This window comes from Microtus ochrogaster (genome assembly GCF_000317375.1).
Source record: "Microtus ochrogaster isolate Prairie Vole_2 chromosome 14 unlocalized genomic scaffold, MicOch1.0 chr14_random_2, whole genome shotgun sequence".
Classification (NCBI taxonomy): Eukaryota; Metazoa; Chordata; class Mammalia; order Rodentia; family Cricetidae; genus Microtus; species Microtus ochrogaster.
In genome coordinates, this window is record NW_004949097.1 from 8,945,743 (window position 1) to 8,965,170 (window position 19,428).

Here is a 19,428-nt window from a genome sequence, read left to right on the forward strand (position 1 = left end):
TACTCAACCCCTTGCTGTGATCTTTCTCTTGGAAGAGGCTGGCTTTACAGAGGTGCCAAAAATGTGATCATTTTTGGTGAAGGAAATTACTTAAAGGGGAAAAATTTTAAAAAAATATTACTAATGCATAGAAAATACTCTCCTAAGGTTGATCATGACCTTGAGTATTTCATTAGAAAATGAATTTTTTTATTCTTTTCCTACATGGGCCCTGACACAAGGCAGTGTGGTTATACAGAGGACTCACCTCAGCTCCCATGTGTGACAGACATTGACCAGGCTTAACTCAAATTGACTCACCTCTTATGGTAGCCTGCATGTGTTAACCTAGCCTACTATTCTAACCTGGCCTGGTCATTAGAAAAATAAGCCAATGATGAACCTACAGGAAGTGTATCTCAGGAAACGGTTACACCAAGCATGAAGCAGAGACCTTAGCTTTCCATACAGAAATCCGCTGAAGTTTAGGGCGCCGCCCTATGAAGGTCAAGGTGAGGCTCCCTCGGTGGGCTGACTGCAGGCGCTTGAATCTGAGCAGTACTGCAAAGGCATCCCCTCACATGTCCGCACGAACGAACGAGGCAAACACCCCATCTTCCTGGGCCAAGAGGCTTTCTGGGGTGTCATATTCCAAAATGTTTCCTCGCTTCATCACGATAACCAAGTCTGCCGTCAAAATGGTATGGACTCGGTGCTGTGCGAACAGACATTAAAAAAAAAACCCAAGAATATTTGTTATGAATTTGAACACATGGGTCAAAGCAATTACTATGAACACTTCACAGGCTGGTCATGCATGGTTACTTCTTTACTTTGAGCATGCAGTGTGTAATCATGAATCATTAAACATGTTCTTCAGCAGTGGGTCTTCCCTCTCTCCCTTTATCAGGGATGTCATCAGGGTTCAGACAGATGAAGAAAAATGGAGAGATGACCTAGATAACTACCGGAATAATCATTGTGGAATCATTATTGAGACAGGTTTTTCTAGCTTCAGGGGGCAAAGTGTTTGCATCCTGCGACCAGACCTGGCTACCTTGGGTAGTCACCAACCTCGATGAGTAATGTAATAACGTATGTGAGCAGACTCTGATGTCAGACCAGCTCATGCTCCAGCTCCCACACCTGTTACCTAGGCAATCGGCATCAGCATCCCAACCATGCATGCTGCAGCTTTGCACCTATAATGATGGCGGCGGTGGCCCCGCCTTCCAGCACAATGGGAGATAATTTGTGTGGACACAGCACACCTTTTCTGGCACATGTAAGCAGATGATCACTGCCAGCTGCTGTTAGGAATTCTCCTGTTGGTTTTGAAGAAAAACTCTCTGTGCTGGTGTTTATTCTTGCCTATCCCACAAAAATCTAAAGGCAGCCTCATGCAGTTTTAAATTTGCTGGGAGATGCATTTTGAAAGTTGCAACGAGCAGTTGAAATCAACTCTAGTACATACATGCAATACATACAAACATACAATACATACATACATATATACAATACATACATACAATACATATCCTCAATATGTTCTCTGTGTTAGCATTTTGATGTGAAAACAACATAAAAATCTTCACAAGTCTGTTTACATTCTTCTGTTCTTGCTGTTTGAGATGCGTGATGTGTTTTAGACACATGGTGAATCTCACACGCCACTAGCCACTTTTCAAGTCTTCAGTAGTCACCCACAGCTATTTTTAGGAATTTGTCAGAAGCTGGAGGGAAATGCCATCTTTGAGAAAAGAGCAGAGCCATGTGCACCCCCACGCATTTGGAAGGAATAAACGTAGCAAATCACTTTATAGCTCTTGATGCATTTTCTCTTCAGAAAAAATAGTATTTCTTCAATAGCCATATCAGAGGTGCTTAAAAAAGAATTTGGCTTTTATGTCTGTGAAGACAGTTTTATAAACATTACTATAACAGTCAAAAATAATGTTTACTAATATTGTAAGAACATTGAAAAATCTTAGCCAGCAGAAATAAGTATCATTTGTGTTTACTCCATTGATCCACACAATTTCTTGTTGTTGTTGAAAAAGTGTGGGATCAGTTAGTGTTGAAGAAAATCTCAAAATGCTCCAGAGAAATTAATCCAATGGAGAGCGAGGAATAACTCGTTTCCATAAATAAATACCAGGAACTAATCTGGTATGTGATGGCTCTTTTGAGAAGCTGGGAAAACACATATTTTTAAAAGAGATTTTAATGCTTCAGTGGCAGTTAACTAAAGTCACAGGGGAACTTCTAGGCAGAGAGAGAAATGTTAGCAGAGATGTCGCTCATTCTTCAAGGATCCTATGGCAAGGGCTATCATCAAGGAGAGCCACTTGGGTAGCACAGGCTTCTGCAGCCATGCCTCATTCTGTGACCTTTAGGTGTGTGGGAGATGCTGGGAGTTTAGTGACCTCCACAATAAGATGTGCACAGTGAAAAGTAGTTCACAAATACAGTTAGAAATTAGGTTAAAAAACAAGGCAATTTTTCATTTAAAGATATAAATCATGATCAAGTAAGCTTCAAGATAAAGACTTCATGGGACTGACCACCACAACCACCATGCTTCATGCAGAGCAGAGACTTGGTCTCCTGGGGTAGCAAGGGTCTGGCAATCCTCTCTCCTAGCACTCATGAAGGGGCAACAGGGAATTCTCCCTAGATGTCTCTAGTGAGACAATGCTTGAACCGTATTCACATCAGCTGGTTCTCTAGCCTCTTAGATCATTTACTGTGGTGAGAATGAACCCGTGAGCCCCTCTTCAGGACAGAGGAACCACAGAGCTTATCAGGAAAATTAGAGAAAATGGCATTTCTTTCGACTGGAGCCCCAAGGGTAGTCACTTTCTGGAGCTTGAGAAAGATGCCCTTCAGTGGGTGGCTTTCTCCCAAGAGTAGCAAGTGTTACTCCTCACCAGCTCAGGTTCCCCAGCAGTTACACTAAGTGATATTTTAATTTACTTAATGCAGGTAATACACGAAGCATTTTTAAGGGTGACTAGGAAAGAGATTCAAATCAACTTAGCACAGAGGGAAACCTGCTTCCTGCTTCTTAAATGCTGTCTTTGTAAACACAAGCAGGCTCCCCTGCCAGTATCACACGATGCAAACACTTGGGCCAGCTGACCTGTGTGGCCACACCCATGGTTAGTCGCCTGCCCCGCCCCCAGCACCCCCTTCAGTAGCAGCATCAGCTCTGCCTTAAGCAGGCACGGGCGAGTCTGCTCAGACATCTACCAGAGAACGAGGCACTCGGAAGAGCAGAGCACGGTGATCTACTTGTTGGTCATCACCAAAGTAGAGAAAAGGCCATTCTTGTGTTCGAGCAAGTTTGGAGCAGTGTCACACTCCACTAAAATACCCTCCGAAAAGACTAAAACAAGGTCTGCGTCCACAATAGAAGAGACGCGGTGCTGGAGGAGAGAGCCATAGAGAGAAGAGCGTCAGCGAGGGAAGAATGGAAGAGCGTTTCCAGAACAGTCTTCAGGGGGCTGCAGTGAGAGCAAAGATCCCGCCAAACACAAGGGAGAGTCAGAAAACTAATGCCCTTGCAAGCTATCAAACTGGGGCTAACTGACTCATCAACCTAATCACTGCTACCTAAGGAAGGGACATTGCCTCCCCATGCCACGGGCATCTCATTGTCTTCTGCTTTAAAACGGGTAAATGAGTAGAAATAGAGAAAGTGTATATAAATATTAGTTAAATTGGGAATGGAACTTAGGAACCCGAGCTACAAAGAAGGGATGAGACCCCACGCCTGTCACTTACAGCTATGGTCACGACGGTGCGGTCCGCAAAGGCTGTCATTACCACCTTCTGCAAAATGTTTTCCTGCCGAAAGGAAAAGGAAAGGTTTAATTCTCAGGAGCCTATTTTCTGTCGTCAAAGCATCTTATACGCCAAGATTGATACTCCACTGCCTAGTTCCTTCTAAGCTTGCTGACTCCAAGGTTTCTGTGGTGTTAAGGAGGAAGCGCAAGTAGTAGCAGGCTGGGTTTTGGAAATGTCTTCAAAATGCAAGGAGAGTCAGTAGTCCTAAGTAGAAAGGGGACCGTGAGAAAGAAGGAAGATATCTTTCTTAAAAAAATAATTTATTTAAAACATTTTTTTCTCCATGTGCATGCCATGTGCATTTATGCTGAGAGTGTGCAGGCACCCACAGAAGCCAGAAGAGGGCACCAAACTCTCAGGGCGGGCTCCTCACTGATGGGCAGCTCTGCAGCCCCAGAGGAAGATCTTAGGGGCTGGGGGTGGGAGTAATGGGATGCACCGTGAGTTGAAAGCAGAAGGGAAGACCTTGGAGGAAGCGGAAGTGTGTGTGTGGGGGGAGGATAGGTAATGGCAGCGGGGGGATGGGCAAGAATAAGAAGGAAGGACAGTGGTGGCATTTATGTCTGAAAGTGCCATGATGAGATCCATGCTAACTGAAAAGGATAGCTCAGCGGTCCTTCTGACTTAGAGATTTGCCAGGAACTCAAAGGAGAAAACGAACCACAGAAGCCTGGGAGCGCAAGCGCTTGCTTCTATTTGACCACAAGCAGCATATGACTGAAGCTAAGCAAAGCCTACCCTGGCACTAACCTTTGACTTGGCAAGCAAAGAGAAATCGAAGTCTATGCCAACATTTGCACTTTTGACCCATACGGAATGTTTAAGACAGAAATACTTCTCTTCACATTCTAAACTATGGTTATCATTATGTCTGAAAAGCGCTATGGGTGAAGGGTCTGCCTCACTCCTACAGGAAGACCCAGTTACCCCCGCATCTCATTCCGACTGCTTGGTGATGCCTGAGTCCTGACTCTCACTCCCTCACCTGCTCTCTGCCGTGCTGAAGCAGATGTCCTTGAACCTGACTGGTAACACCAATTTTGTGTTACTTTCAATCATAGGCCATTTTGTTATTTATACTATGTTAATTGCGATGTTATGTAACTTGGAACTGTACTTTGATTTTTTTTAATAGGTAAAAAAAAAAGATGTGAATCCAGGTATAGTGGTTTGTTTGTAACCCTAGCTCTAAGGAGGCCAAGGCAGGAGGATTGCAAATTTGAGGCCAGCTTGGGCAGGATAGTGAGTTTCAGGCCAGCCAGGATTACACAGTGACCCTCTAACTTAGGACACTGGGGTAGGGAGCAAGGAGGAGGAAAAGAGTCAAATTAACACCTTCATATATGGTTGGTCCTTAACAATCTTGAAATGGTTTTATTTGGGAGTCATTTCACCCAGTCTGAAGTGAGTAGCAAGAAAGCAGCATGGAGTTAGGGATGTAAAGGCTCTGGCCTTTCCCATGAGTACACGGGGAAGGCAATTCTTAACTCAAGCCATTATTCATCTTAACAATACAAATTGTTGAAGCCAATGGATGGCTGTAGCTATTGCGGTGTACTGAAAAGAGGTTTATATTCCGCAGCTGAGTTCTCATGACCAGTGCCCTTATTCCTTTCTCCAGCACACTGTTCTCATCCGCTGAACCCTGGAATATGACACCTGGGGAGGTATAGAAAATAAAGATCTGGTCCTGCTGAGTCTTCCAGGCTGAGACCTCTGCTAAACAGCCTCTTTCCCCTTCCCTCTCTTTCCTTTCTCCCCTAGGTAATCCCTCCATGAGCTCCATACCAACAGCTCTGCTTTGTCTCCATGATATTGATTTCTCTTAGATTCTCTATCAGGGAAGCCATACAGAATTTGTCTTCCTGTGACTTGGATCATTAGCACAGTGCCCTCCAGTTCCAACCACACTGTCACAAGTGGCAGAGTGACCCCCTTCTCAAAGGCTGCATGGCATCCCATGATCTCTACACAGCACATTCTTATTATTTGCCTTTCTACACACACACAATAATGTTGAGGGGAGCAAGGCCATGTGGACACCTGTCTATTACAGTCTGAGTCCTTTTGAAGTACACCCAGTAGTGGGTTTGCTGGGTCATACGGTAGATCTATTTTTGTTTTTGAGGAGATTCCCTATGTTTTTCAAAACAGCTGTACTAATGTTCATTCCCCCAACGATGTGCCCGGGGTCCCTCTTCTCTCTGTCCTCCATGGTACTTACCTTTTCTCCATCCATTTCTTGGCACAATAAACACAGTCAATTATAAAGTCACATATTGCAAATATGTTGATAGATTTCCAACATTTCCATTACAAAGAAATGTGGTCAATTGCTTGGGTTAAAGACATGCTTGTTTGCTTGATTGACTCTATGGTGTATAATATAGATGATGACTTCATAATGTCCACCCCCTCATGTTTGTGTGGTGTGTGTGTGTGTGTGTGTGTGTGTGTGTGTGTGTGTGTGTGTATGTGTATGTACAAATAGGTATCTGGTCCTTATTTCTTATTTCTTCTCAACAGTTTTAGTAGTCTGAATTCATGTCAAATGAAAGGGTTAAGGAGAGGTTAAGAGACAAGGTCAAGTTGCTTGTACAAGGTTACAGTCAGTCAGTGTGTAGTGGGAAGTAAGAAAAAATAGAATATCCCAACCTTAATTCCACTTTTTTTGTGTGTTCTATCATCCCACTAATCTGTAATCTCCCAGTGGATGAATGTTGAGTTTGTTTTTTAATCAATGAGTCTCCAGTCCTAGTGTGGATTATTAAAAGTGAGTCTTGGTAACAGAAACTCCTTTTGGTTGATCAAGGAGTTGGTTGGGGAGTCATTTGCAACGATAAAACCGAGGATTCAGAACCCAGTTAGAAGAATTCGCTGCCAGGCTGGAGAGATGGCTCAGAGGTTAAGAGCATTGCCTGCTCCTCTAAAGGTTCTGAGTTCAATTCCCAGCAACCACATGGTGGCTCACAACCACCTGAAATGGGGTCTGGTGCCCTCTTCTGGCCTGCAGGCATACACACAGACAGAATATTGTATACATAATAAATAAATATTAAAAAAAAAAGAATTCGCTGCCATTTTCCAATGCATTTCCAACACACTGGCTTTCACAGCAGAGGTGGAAACTTACCGTGGCCATGTCAATGGAGGCCGTGGCTTCGTCCATGATGAGTATACTGCTTTTTCGCACGAAGGCCCTGGCCAAGCAAAACAGCTGCCTCTGCCCAACGCTGAAGTTTTCCCCACCTTCAGTGACAGTGGCATCTGAGGCAGGATAAGCAAGAGACTCACTAAGAATAGTTAGTAACTTTTGGAGGGCTGAGAGGGATCAGGAAAAACACGACATATGCATGACTAGCCTGGTGTGCTGTTGAAGAGATGGCATCCTGAGAGTCAGAGAAAAGATAAGGCTGGTTCATCTTCTCTGTGACAACATGTGGAGAATTGTGTCCTAACATCTAAGAAATACTGCTAGGACATTTGCAAGGCCAAAAGACCTTGGGAATCGCTGAATTATTTAACCCAGTTCTCCCAGGAGACTGTGGAACTTATCTACCTGTGGCCTAGGGAGAGCAAATGGTTTGTCCAACGTCACATTTAGCTAATGTGTGGAAGGGCTTGAGAAGCAGCAGAATATGTCAAGCCCAATTCCACTTCTCTTTCTGTTCTATCACCCCGCTAATCTGTACTGTCACAGTGGATGGGGATTGAGTTCATTTTCATCTCCAGTACTACTGTAACTCTATTAAAACAAACAACCAAAGTAGATAAGGGCTGAGACATGGCTCAGCAGTTAAGAGCACTGTCTTCCCTTGCAAGGGACCTGTTTTTTTCCAGCACCTACATGATGGCTCATAACCTCCTATAACTCCTCTTCAGGCCTTTGTGAGCACTGGCTGCATGCACATGATACACATACAGACAAACAGGTTCACATAAACAAAAATAAATAATTTTTTTAGATAAAAAAATTGGCTCTAGAACTAGGCCGCCCTACTGAGCCAGGAGCTAGAGGCATGTGAAGTCAGTTGTGTAGTTCTAAGTAACTAATTAATGGAAGGTGTACCTAGGCCTCCTGGCAGAGATTTCACCATGTTCTTCAGCTGGGCGATTTCCAGAGCCTCCCACAGCCTGTCATCTGTGCATTTGCACTCGGGATCCAAGTTGAACCTGTAAGGAAAGATCTCTGCTTATCAGTCAATAATAAACACTAGACAATATATTCATCACCAGGACAGGGCTCAGCTCAGAGCAAATCTAAAATCTGTACTTTAGTGATGAATGTATAAATGACCTTTAATGTTAGTGACCTTTAATGTTAGCCCAAACATTTTTGACATTACCAGGCATATTTGCATATATAATATAATATGACCAATGTTATTTCCTGAATCTTTATCATGCTTAGTATAACCCAAATACTGTCTAGTAACTATCCCATAGGACTGATGTTAAACACTTAAGTCTATATGGGAATATGTAATACACATTAGAAGAATTTGGAGTATAGCAGAGATACAAGTGGATATATTACTGCTAAATAACTTGGTGCATCTAGAACTTTTTAAAAATAGTTTTACTTTTAAAATGAAAATATAATTACATAATTTCTTCATTACTCTTTCCTCCTGCCAACTTTCCCATATGGATATCCCCCTTCTGACTCTCACATTCATGGCCTATATTTCTTTAATTGCCTGTCTGTTTGTATGTATGTATGCATATGTATGTGTTTATACATATAGGTGTATATAGAAATATAAAAACACAACCTGCTCAGTCCATATGATGTTACTTGCATGCATATGTTTCTAGGGATGACCACCTCATATTGGATAATTAATTCCCAAGGAATACTCTACCCCACTCTCCTTGGTTACCCAACAGTTCTTTGTCTAAGGCTGGACCACTAGAACTTTTAATTAAAGAAATCTTACAGGTGAATAATGAATAATAGTTCATACATGTTTTTCTTCAATATAAATAATAATTCTTGAATGGAGGGAGCAAATACTTCTTTGTAATTAAGCGATGGCAGGAAAGGGAGTCAGGGGAGAAAGACAAAAACAAAGCAAAACAAAACAAGCCAGACGTACACACACAGCCACACCTCCCCCACCCATCCAATGATCCCGTAGATGTCTTGGTAGACCCTGGACTCAGAAAGTCTGCTACTGGATGGCAATTCTACCACTTAAACAGAATAGGAACGTGGGAAAGCCACAACAGCTTTGAGGTTCAACACAATCATTTGTAACGTGGAGATAATAATATGACCCCAAAGGATTTTCTGAGGATTAAAAGCAGCTACTGGGAGAGTAATTATCTCCAGCTGTTTTAAACTTTTTACTGATCTATGGGAAATGACAAACCAGGGCAGGAGAACCCTGGAGCCACTTTGTCCAAGTGATCTTAGAGGAGAGCAAAAGTTGTGAGAGGCAGGGAGGCAGATCGAGATGATCTGCATTATCCTCTAAGCTCAGGACCAACACACAGGAACCAGACAGGTGTCTGTGGGGCGGGACACCTCAAAAACGTTGTCAGTCACTGTGAGCTTTATAGAATTGAATAGGAGAGAGCTCAAAGCACACGTCTAGGCTATCACACCTGGGCGCTTCTATTCCAGTTATGGGGCAGCGTGATCAGCTTTCTCATCTTGATAAAGTCAGCAAATTAGAGCACTCACCTGATAGAGCCGCTGAACAGGATCGGGTCCTGGAGAATGATGGACAGTCTAGAGCGTAGTGTGTGCAGGGGCAATTTGGAAATATCTATCCCATCAATGACTATCTTTCCTGTTACAGAAAAATAAACGCCACAGACATGTAGCAAACTCATGAGAGAGAGTTTCATTCATTTAATAATTAAAATTGTTCTCCCCTTCTCTCTTCCACCTTTGCCTGGCCATGAGGCCCTGGACTCAGTTGCAGCTCCACAATGAATGAAGTAATAAAATCTTTTTCCAAGTTCTGGGTTGAAACACAGAATGTAAAACTTCCCATTAAAGAATTAGAAACATCTGTCTCTAACAAAATGTACACTTCTGGGGAGATTTGTCTTTCTGACATATTTTCCCCTGAAGGAATGTTCTGGAATGTTCTGTTACTATTCCGTATTCGGCCATGAGAGACAAAATCACTTTTCTCCTTTGGATACTGTTTCTTCTAGAATGCCTTTACCTCTCCTTGTTTTATGGGATTTGTTGGAATCAGACATCATGTATGTATTTATTTAATTTTTATTGTCTAGCTCCATACATACAAACTTCTTGAAGACAAAGCCTTTGGGCTGTCACCCATGGCTGTAAGGCACAAGGCATTATGAACAGGAAAGCAAATTCCGACATGAGATCAGATTTACCAATTGTAGCCAATACTGCCTGTAGACTTACAGGGCTACACATTCTTTACGTCCCCTTTACCAGAGGTTAATTTCCTCATCCTTGTCATGCAAAGACAGTGTTCCTTGTGAGACAAATATGATCTCAGAATGGTGGTGTTGGCCCACTTAGTAATAAGCAGGGACTTTATTCAAGGAGAAGCAAAGATGAGCGTAAGTGGTTTCTTTCAGGGACAACATGGCATCTATTAGCATATTAACCAATGCCTGCTACTAAAAGGGTCTCAAGTTAGTTATGGTTCTCAGGAGGTCTAAGGTCACCTTTGGAGATGCTTGAGGAGCAGGCTAACCAAACAAGCTCAGCCATAATCACAGTTTTGCTAAGTGAAAACAATCCATCAGCTGTCTTTGAACTGTATAATTGCCCAGAAACACAAACTCTGCTGAAGGCATTGCCCACCAGGGAATGAACAAACCACTAACCTCACTAACCTGCTGGTGAATGCTTACTATGCCACCGAATTTTAACCTTCCTCCATTCTGACTTCTATGGTTCATATATATGTGTGTGTGTGTGTGTGTGTGTGTGTGTGTGTGTGTGTGTGTGTGTACATAAAGGTGTATGTGCATATATGTTATACACACACACACACACACACACTCACATATTTTGAGACCGTTCTCTCCATTATGTAGCTCCGGCTGTCCCATAACTCACTATGTAGACCAGGTTGACCTCAAACTCACAGAGATTCACCAGCCTCTGTCTCCTGAAGGCTGGAATTAAAGGCGTGCACCACCATGCCCAGCTACAGTTCAGTTTTGTTGCTCACAAACTGAGCTTTTCTCTCACAGAGTTGTTTTGTAAATTACATAAGTTATCAAGTGTAATAAAAATACCAAGTACTGTAACTATCACCATAGTCAATGGACACAGTAGTAGCCATCATTTACTGGGCTAAATGTCAGGGTCATTGCTGGAGTCCCTTTCATCAGGAATGGCTTATGTGTTGATTTGTTTATAGCCACTTGGTAAACTAAATAATATGACATATTACTTTTCTAAAACAAAGATTAAATGATCTCTGCTGTTATAGGAAATAAATATTCGAATATTGTGGTCGTGAATTTAGCATTTTGCAGCAAGATTTGTTTACACACAAAATATTTCAGCATCCTTAAACGGTGTCATTAAGAACACAGCTACAAAAGTCACATGACTAAATTATAAGTGAAGGTTACTTATTTCTGTGTGCTTTCTTTTTCCTTCAGTAGAGAAAGACTTTTTCTTTTTTTAATCTGGGGGAGAACAAACCAACCTTTCCCTTCCTTTTCCTTCCAAATTTCACTGTCGTCTGTTGATGTTCAGTGTGGTGACTGTGTTCATTCTGGAAGTTCATTACAACCCACTGGCAGCTGTCTCTAGGCCTTTCTTTTGGATGATCATTTTATTTTCCCAGTTCTATGTTCTTTTGTTGTCTGGGGTGCCTGCCTCGACGCATGTGCCGGATATGAAGTCCTGATGAATATGTGCTGTTTATTTGTGCAGAAGGGGGTAAATTGATTGGGCTCTATTATTTGTAAAGTATTTTATTTCTTTAGTGCGTGTGCATGTGTGTGTTGCACAAGCACAGGTGCACACACTGGGGTGCATGTGAAACCTACAGGACAGTGTCTCATGGGAAAGCAGGAGTCAGTGTCTCTTCCCACTCTGTAGGTCCTGAGTACTGAATGAGTCCAGGTTGTCACACTAGGCCACAAAAGGTCACCTGGTTGACAAAATCTCAGTTCACAACTCACCATCAAATATGTCGACCATTCTGAAGAACGCCAGAGATAAGGACGACTTCCCACTTCCAGTACGACCACAAATGCCCACCTGGGAAAAGCAAGAGCAGTCAAGACTCAGACAAAGGCATGAAACGGATGGAGGTATTTCTAACTTAGTCAAGGTATCATGGGAAAAGTATAAACTTGCTCAAAAAATTACATCACAATTTTCTTATCATGAATTATGATAAAAATAGAGTCCTCATTGAAGTAATGATTGCCTCCTATTTTTTTTTTCTGTATGGCTATGTTGTTTCCCATTTAGGGCTTCATTTCAAACCAATTTATAGCTGGACCTTTACACAAGTGCCCAATTTTAGCTGAGCAAAGACAGGTTTATAAGCATGGTTTATAATGAATGGATTTATAAGAATTCCCCACACATATTATATTAAAGACAGGAATTAAAAGAAGTCATTTTAGAGCAGATCTAGAATGGAGGCAAAGGTCATGGAGGCGATGCCTAGTATAGCTCCAAGCCAGAAATCAGAAATTTTCAACAGTGTGCCTGGTGTTGACCATCCTGATTTTGATGAGGGGTTAATGAAGGGCAGAGGAATGTAGGGAGCATTCGGTGTCCTGCTTGGACCCCCTTTCTCCCTTCCACTTTTATGCAGTGTATGTGGAACGTGAGTCTGGGTCTGGACACTCTGGTGGGTGCTCACGGGGTGCTAGAGCCTCCACCAGAGATGAATACAGATAACCAGACGGTGGTGAATCCCATACCTTCTGCCCAGGCTTGATGTAAGCCTTGACGTGTTTCAGAACAGGCTTCAGGTTATTTTCATATCTGACACATAGATCATGAATCCTGATCTCGCCTTCCTGTGGCCAATGCTCTGGGACTTGGGAGGGATCTGGAGTAGTAGAATAGACAAAGGTAGTTAAGAGACAGAGGAAGAAAGAAATACACACTTAAATATGTGTACGATTTCCAGGAATAATAACGTTTACAATGCATACACACACACACACTATTTTCCCTAGATTCTTTGTAATACTGAAACAAACTATGGTGGCTTAGTTTTTAAATTTAAATTGCATTCAGTGTAAACAATGGTGATTGAGAATTTTAAGATTTTTGAGTTATTTTCTTTCTTTAAAGGTTAGTTTTTGAAACTTCTGCATAGATACACAATGTGTTGCGATCATTCCTCACTGTAACTTTTGCTTGGCTGCCTTCCACTCCTGGTGACCCCTGCACTTTTCTATCTAGCTCCCCTCCCACTTTCCTGTCTTTCTTGTGCAGTACAATTTTAATTTGTAGGAGGGGGTAGGTGTTAACATCATCCCATCTCCTCAGTTTCCCAGCATTAAATGCTATTCAGGCTAAGTAAAGAGAGTTCATTTGTCAATTGATGTCCATGTAAGTGGATCCTTAAACACCTGAAGTTTCTAATGGGAGAGTATGAGTTATTTACATAAAGATAAAAGACATGGCTTTCTGTATCCCTGGGAGGCAGACAAGAAGTTAGCATCTGCAGTTCTGAGGGGACAGCCACATGGGGAGGCAAGAGCAAAGCATTCTGGGACATCCAAAATTGTGTCTGGGGAGGAAGTAGGTGGGTGGTGAGAAATGGATGGGGCAGGTGGCGAGAGTCACTTAGTGGCCTCAGCTATAACCGGGACCATGTGCTTTACCAGCTAGAAAGCCACTGAATGGCTTAGGCAAAAAAAATGCATTTTGATTGAGATTTGCATCTAATAAAGACCATACTGTGTCTATTATCAACTTTCTGGGCAGTTATTCTAATAGAATTAAGAATCTTGTTTAGTACTTTCAAGTTTCTTGATGTCTAAGTTAAAGCTATAAGAAAGAGAATACAATGTAATAAGGCCCCAATACATTTACAATTATTTCTAAATAGTATCGAATAATGTCTACTTAGAGCCTACTTGTATCTAAGACTAAATTTTGCTTCTTCTCAGCTGGTGAATCAAGCAATATCAATAGGAGAGGTGGTGTAGTGCGTGCTTACATGTGTCAGCTCTCAGAAGACCAAGTCAGGAGAATCTTGAGCTTAAGGCTAGCCTGGGCTACATAGCTATAACATGTCTCACAACCCCAAACTCCAAGGATACAGAAGTAAATAAATAAGTAAACAAAAGTAGGAAGGAAAGAAAGGGAGGAACGTAAACCCAGAAGAGAAGGGAGTCTCTCGGTAACGACAAAGCAAAGCCAACACAAGGTTCCCAGAGCCGTCATGTGCACAGTACCCATGGTGCCTTCGTAGTTCTCAGACTCCATAGTCAAGAAACTGTTCACTTTCTTCACTGCGCCCATCTGGACCTCCAGGTCAGCCAAGTTCCTCACAACCCAATTCAAATAATTGGTTATCTGTACCAGGTGACAAAAGTGGTCACATTTAAAGTAAGTAAGTAATTCTCACGATCACTGAACATCTGGCCAGAATGACCCATACAGTGTCCATCAGACAGTTCAGTTCCTAAGTACTGCAGGCCAGCAGACACAGGGAGGGTATCGTGAGACGTCGGTAGAGGTGTGTATTTTTCAAAGGCCTCCCATGTCTCTCTTTTATGACCCGCCCTCTGATTCCCCTACATAGCGGAGAACTGATTCCATTCATGTGCATGTCTCATTTGTATCCATGCCCTTTTTAGTGCCCCAATTGTGATGCAAACAAAACAAGACAGGGATCTCAAACACCTCCAAGAACAGGATGCCTGTGGGATTTGAGAAGTTCTTAGAAACTAGTATTGATGCCAGAAAGGAATCGAAGGGACTGGGAGATGCTTCAGTCTGCAGAGAGCTTTCCATAGAAGCTTGAAGGCATGGGTTTGGCTCCTCAGCACCCACATAAGAAGCTGGGTATAGTGGTGTGAGTCTGTAACTTCAGCACTGGGGAGGCAGAGGCAGGAGAATTCCTGGGGCTTGTTGACCAGCAAGTCTAGCCAAATCAGCAAGCTCCAGGTTCGGGGAGAGACCTTTTCTCAAAAAAGTAGGGATGGAGGAGGGCACTCGACATCAACCTCTGATCTCCACAGGCACACGTGAGCACACTTATAAATAACCTGCTCACACACATGAACACATAAAGACACCTCCAAAGAGAAAGGGCACAGTGGGAGAAGGGCTCAGCAATTAAAAGTACATAATGCTTTTGCAGAGGGGAGTTTGAACCACAGCACTCATGCTGGTTGGTTCTCAGCTGCTTGGAGCTCCAGCTCTAGGGGCTCCGACACCCTCTTCTGGCCTCCGTGAGCACCTGCATCTCTGTGTGCACACAGGCACAGTACACATAATTAAAAATGAAATAAAACTTTAAAATAAAAAGGAGAGATATCAATCTAAGCTGTCCTAAAACGTTAGCTTTGGGTTCATATCTTCTATTGTGTGTAAATGTCATGTTATAAATTCAAAATTTTACTCGTGCCCATGAACGAGAGTTGATAATTACTGTGGACCGTCCCTCCAGCATCTCATGGAAAGAAAGATATTTTGTCAGTACCTACCGTGAGGGCGTACAGAAGGCCCAAGCCCACCAGTCCAGAGTTGGAAGACCCAGTACTTATGGATGCAATGGAGGCCGTGAGGACAATGCAGGCTCCCAGGTAGTCCTGCAAAGGGGAGAAACAAGGGACAAGGTCTCATGATCCCACAGTGGTTAAAGTAAGGATGTCAACCGTCTGAGAGAGAGTGACCAGTCAGTGCAAAGCACACCACGCGTGAGTGTCTACTCAAGCTTCAGATGAACGACTCGGCGGAGGTGGGGTAAGGAAGACTTGCAACATGGAGGTCAGACTGGAGAGTGGAATTGTATCTCTCAGGGGAGAGATAGGTTACCTGTGGAGAACTGTGGTTGTTGTCACAAGCAGGATCATATTTAGTCCCCCATCTTTCATACGCATGCTTTCCTGACAGACAAACAGCTATTTCCTAGCTCAGATTTCACATACGCATATGTAAAGGTTACCATAGACTCCTGTGTGTCAGAATGAAGCCCTTGCACAAAGGAGTCTCTGGTGCACGTTGGGATCTGGAGCTGAACGTTTCGCCAACTGTGTCTATGTCTGGGACATGAGATTTGCAGATCATGTAGAGAGATGATAATAAGGGCTGGGTTTGCTCGTAAGTTACAAGTACATGCATGTCTTAAAGCTTCAGACTTTTCTATGACTCAACGATAAGTCCTTTTGAGAAACTTACAAAAAATAAATTCATGAAGGTCAGCCTTGGATTCAACTAAATCACATCTGCCCATCTCCTCACACCCCTTATAATGCCATTTCCCAACTTCCTGGGGGATTTTTCTGCCTTATGTATCCCATGTCTCACTTGTCCTAGACACAGGGAGACTTTCAGACGTTGGTGTCTTTCTTATCATAACTCACAGGCAATTGGGGAATTCCTTCTGTGGCTAGAGAGAGCTCCAATCCCTCTATACAACATCAAATCACTGGATGATAAGACTTCAATAATAATAATAAAATCTTTACTGTGCTAAAATCAAAGAAGGAAGTGTCTCCAGCTGATCCCTGTGCACACTGGTACCTGTATCAAAACAGTTATAGAACACCCCTCTGTTGCAGAGCTGACCATGAGTCCAGCCTTGACATCAGAGACTGGTCAAATGCTAGCTTTGCCAGTTAGGAGCTAGTGAACTCAAGTAACTAATTTAGATGCCTTTGACTCGAAATTTCTGTGAAAACTAGAAACTATGCCTAAGTCACCAAAACATTAAAAGAAATGGAGTCATAGTTAGGCTTCCCCACCCCTGGGAATTGAGATTGTTTTTAGTTATGAATAATTTTCGAATGTTTGAAGTAAGCTATAAAAACCTGTGTACATCATAGAATACCAGAGGTCAAACCATGACGTAAGACATAAAAAATGTAACAAGCACTCATACAGAACAGACCTCTCGAGGCAATGACTATTACTGAGTAGCAAATTCCTCTTCGATTGCTGCTTCTGACATAGCCATTACTAACAGTAACCGCATCCCAGTTGGTCGGTCAGTTCTCCCCTCCCAGCTTTGCTTGAAGTGATAACTGCCGGAGTGCAGAGCCCCATCACGTCTGACCCCTTTTAAGGTGTGTAAATGCCAACAAGCCCCGAGTACCTTGAAAATGCTTACAGCGATAGGCTTTCCCCCTTAAGCGCGCTATATAAAATGCATAGTTTCAATATGATGTGGTTATGTGGACAGATTACACGGTATCTTTTCTAAAAAGACTCACAATGATGCGGAGAGATGCTCAGTGGCTAAGAGCACTTGTTGTTCTTGTAGAGGACCCAAGCTCAATGTTTAGCTCCTACATGGCGACTCACAACTACTTACAACTCTAGCTCCAGGGATCATAGGTCCTTTCCTGGTCTCTGTAAACACTTCATTCACATGTACACACACACTCACATGCACACATATAATTTTTTTATGTTTTAAAAATAATTAAAATAAACACATGGAACTCGTGGATTACTCATTCTCAAGCAGGAGCCCAACCACACCAAATCATCTGTGTAGTGTCAAATTGTGTGTGTGTGTGTGATGTTTGGTTGGCATGTGCACAGGTACATGCGTGTGTGTGTGTGTGTGTGTGTGTGTGTGCACTCAGGGACTCTTCCTCAGGTGCTGTCCACTGTTTTAATATTCGTTTTGGAGCTCACCATGCAGCTACACTGCCTGGCCAGGGAGCCTGGGGATCTGCCTATCTCCACTTCTTCAGTGCTGAGATAAGTGTATACCACCATGCCAGTCTTCTCGCATGGGTTCTGCGTGGAGTGCGGAGCTGAACTCAGGTCCTTGTGTTTCCAAGGCAAGATTTTACCAATGAACCTGGCTCCGCAGCCACCCTGGAATTGTAATCTCTCGTGATCGTGTAAAGCCAATGTTCCTGGAACAGAAGCCCTTGATTCCCATTGCCCAGAGAGAAGCTTCTGGCCCGATTTCAGGGAGACCATGATGCCGACCTATAATTAGGCTTATAATGAAAACTGTAATTCTCTGTAAAAAACAGACTCGTGGTAATGCTTTGTTTGTGCTATAACAAATAAAGCTTGCCCAAGGTTTATATTTAATAAGACCAATTAGAATTTGTGTTGTAAGCAATCAGTAGCAGCTGGAAACTGCAGGTTCTGCTCTTCTCCAAGCAGTCCTTAGACCTTGTTTCTCTCCAGCACTTGGGAACTGGGAACTGATAGGAGGGACTCAAATTGCAGTGCGATTGCAGGCCTGTCTCCACAGGAACTGGCAGGAGAAAGCTCTGCTCTTCCACCAAACAGACTGAAGCTAGACTGACCAACCACTTGCACTTTCGCACGGCGTGCCTACTGACTTTTGCGTTGTTTGTTTGTTTTGGCTTCCTGGTGAGAATTTTCTTTTGGCCGTCCACCACACAGCATGACAAAGCCTTGGAACCACCGCTGTAGATAGACTTACACTGCTTCTGCAGAGGGAAGCACGCATGCCAGAGAACTGGAATTGTTTAATGTGGAGGGATGAGGGGAGGACATACGCTGTGTTCAAAGGCCAGGCCCTGGGGACACACACAGAACCCTGGCCACGCCACTCAACACTGATAGGAAAACAGTGCCTTCCACTGCCAAAGCAAGCAGGGTGGCCGCAGTCTAGCTATTAGTTTGCCAGTCAAGTGACTTTATCCTTTAGATTCAGCCCCTGCAGATGTGCTAAAGCCTTTCTGATGCTTTTCCCAACCTAAGCAAATAGGAAGGGAATGTGGTAGGCGAGATGGAATCTTCCACACGGAAACCATAGAACCAAGGAAAGATAATAACTTGGATGGTCTTAACTCCTTTGTTTCTTCTTATCTTTTCATATGTCTATGCGGGGTACATGATGTGTGTGTTTGTGTTTGCATATATGTATCTGTGTGTGTGTGTGTGTGTGTGTGTGTGTGTGTGTGTGTGTGTGTGTGTGCAAGTGCATTTGCTGAGGCAGAGTCCTCCAAAGCTTGCTAACTCATCTAGTATAACCAGCTTGCCTGGAGATCCCTTCTCTGTCTCTCTAGTGCTGAGATGACAGAGAATTCCCACCCCCGTGGTCCTAGCGTCCAAACTCTGCCCTTTAGATGTATGCAGTGGCACTTTATCTATTGATCCTTTATCTATTGATCCATCTCCTCAGTGTCAGGTTTTCTTAACTCCCATTCAGCATGAATGGAGAAAGCAAAAAAGAAAAGAACCAGGAATTTACTAGACAGAATTTTAAAGCTGGTTGCTGCCCAAGGACCTTTCCCAATTCAGTCTCTGCTCTGTTTTCCCTCCTTCTCGCTGGGATTTTCCACCAGCAGCAACGGGTGATGGGAGAGGCTCTAAAATGAAGAAGTAAGTAAGAAGAGGAAATGTAAGGGGGAGAGCCATGGGAAGGGCTGAAATCAAGCGTTTTCCTTCCTACATGAAGGTTTGTAGTCCTCCTGGAGGCTTCGGGAAAAGCTGCCTGAGTA

At 43.1% G+C, this 19,428-nt stretch overlaps 1 protein-coding gene across 1 annotated transcript in view; it reads right to left on the reverse strand.

The window, feature by feature from the left end:
• Positions 1-182: 182 nt before the first annotated feature.
• Abcc9 (ATP binding cassette subfamily C member 9) overlaps positions 183-19,428 on the reverse strand; it is a 122,649-nt gene continuing 103,403 nt past the window's right edge. The window contains exons 32-40 of the mRNA XM_005364574.3: positions 15,475-15,579; positions 14,218-14,338; positions 12,727-12,857; positions 11,971-12,049; positions 9,518-9,626; positions 7,898-8,001; positions 6,962-7,095; positions 3,766-3,828; positions 183-694 (exon numbers count right to left, since the gene is read on the reverse strand). Coding sequence (XP_005364631.1) covers positions 557-694; positions 3,766-3,828; positions 6,962-7,095; positions 7,898-8,001; positions 9,518-9,626; positions 11,971-12,049; positions 12,727-12,857; positions 14,218-14,338; positions 15,475-15,579 — 984 coding nt within the window. The 3' untranslated portion in view covers positions 183-556. The remainder of the gene's footprint in view (positions 695-3,765; positions 3,829-6,961; positions 7,096-7,897; positions 8,002-9,517; positions 9,627-11,970; positions 12,050-12,726; positions 12,858-14,217; positions 14,339-15,474; positions 15,580-19,428) is intronic.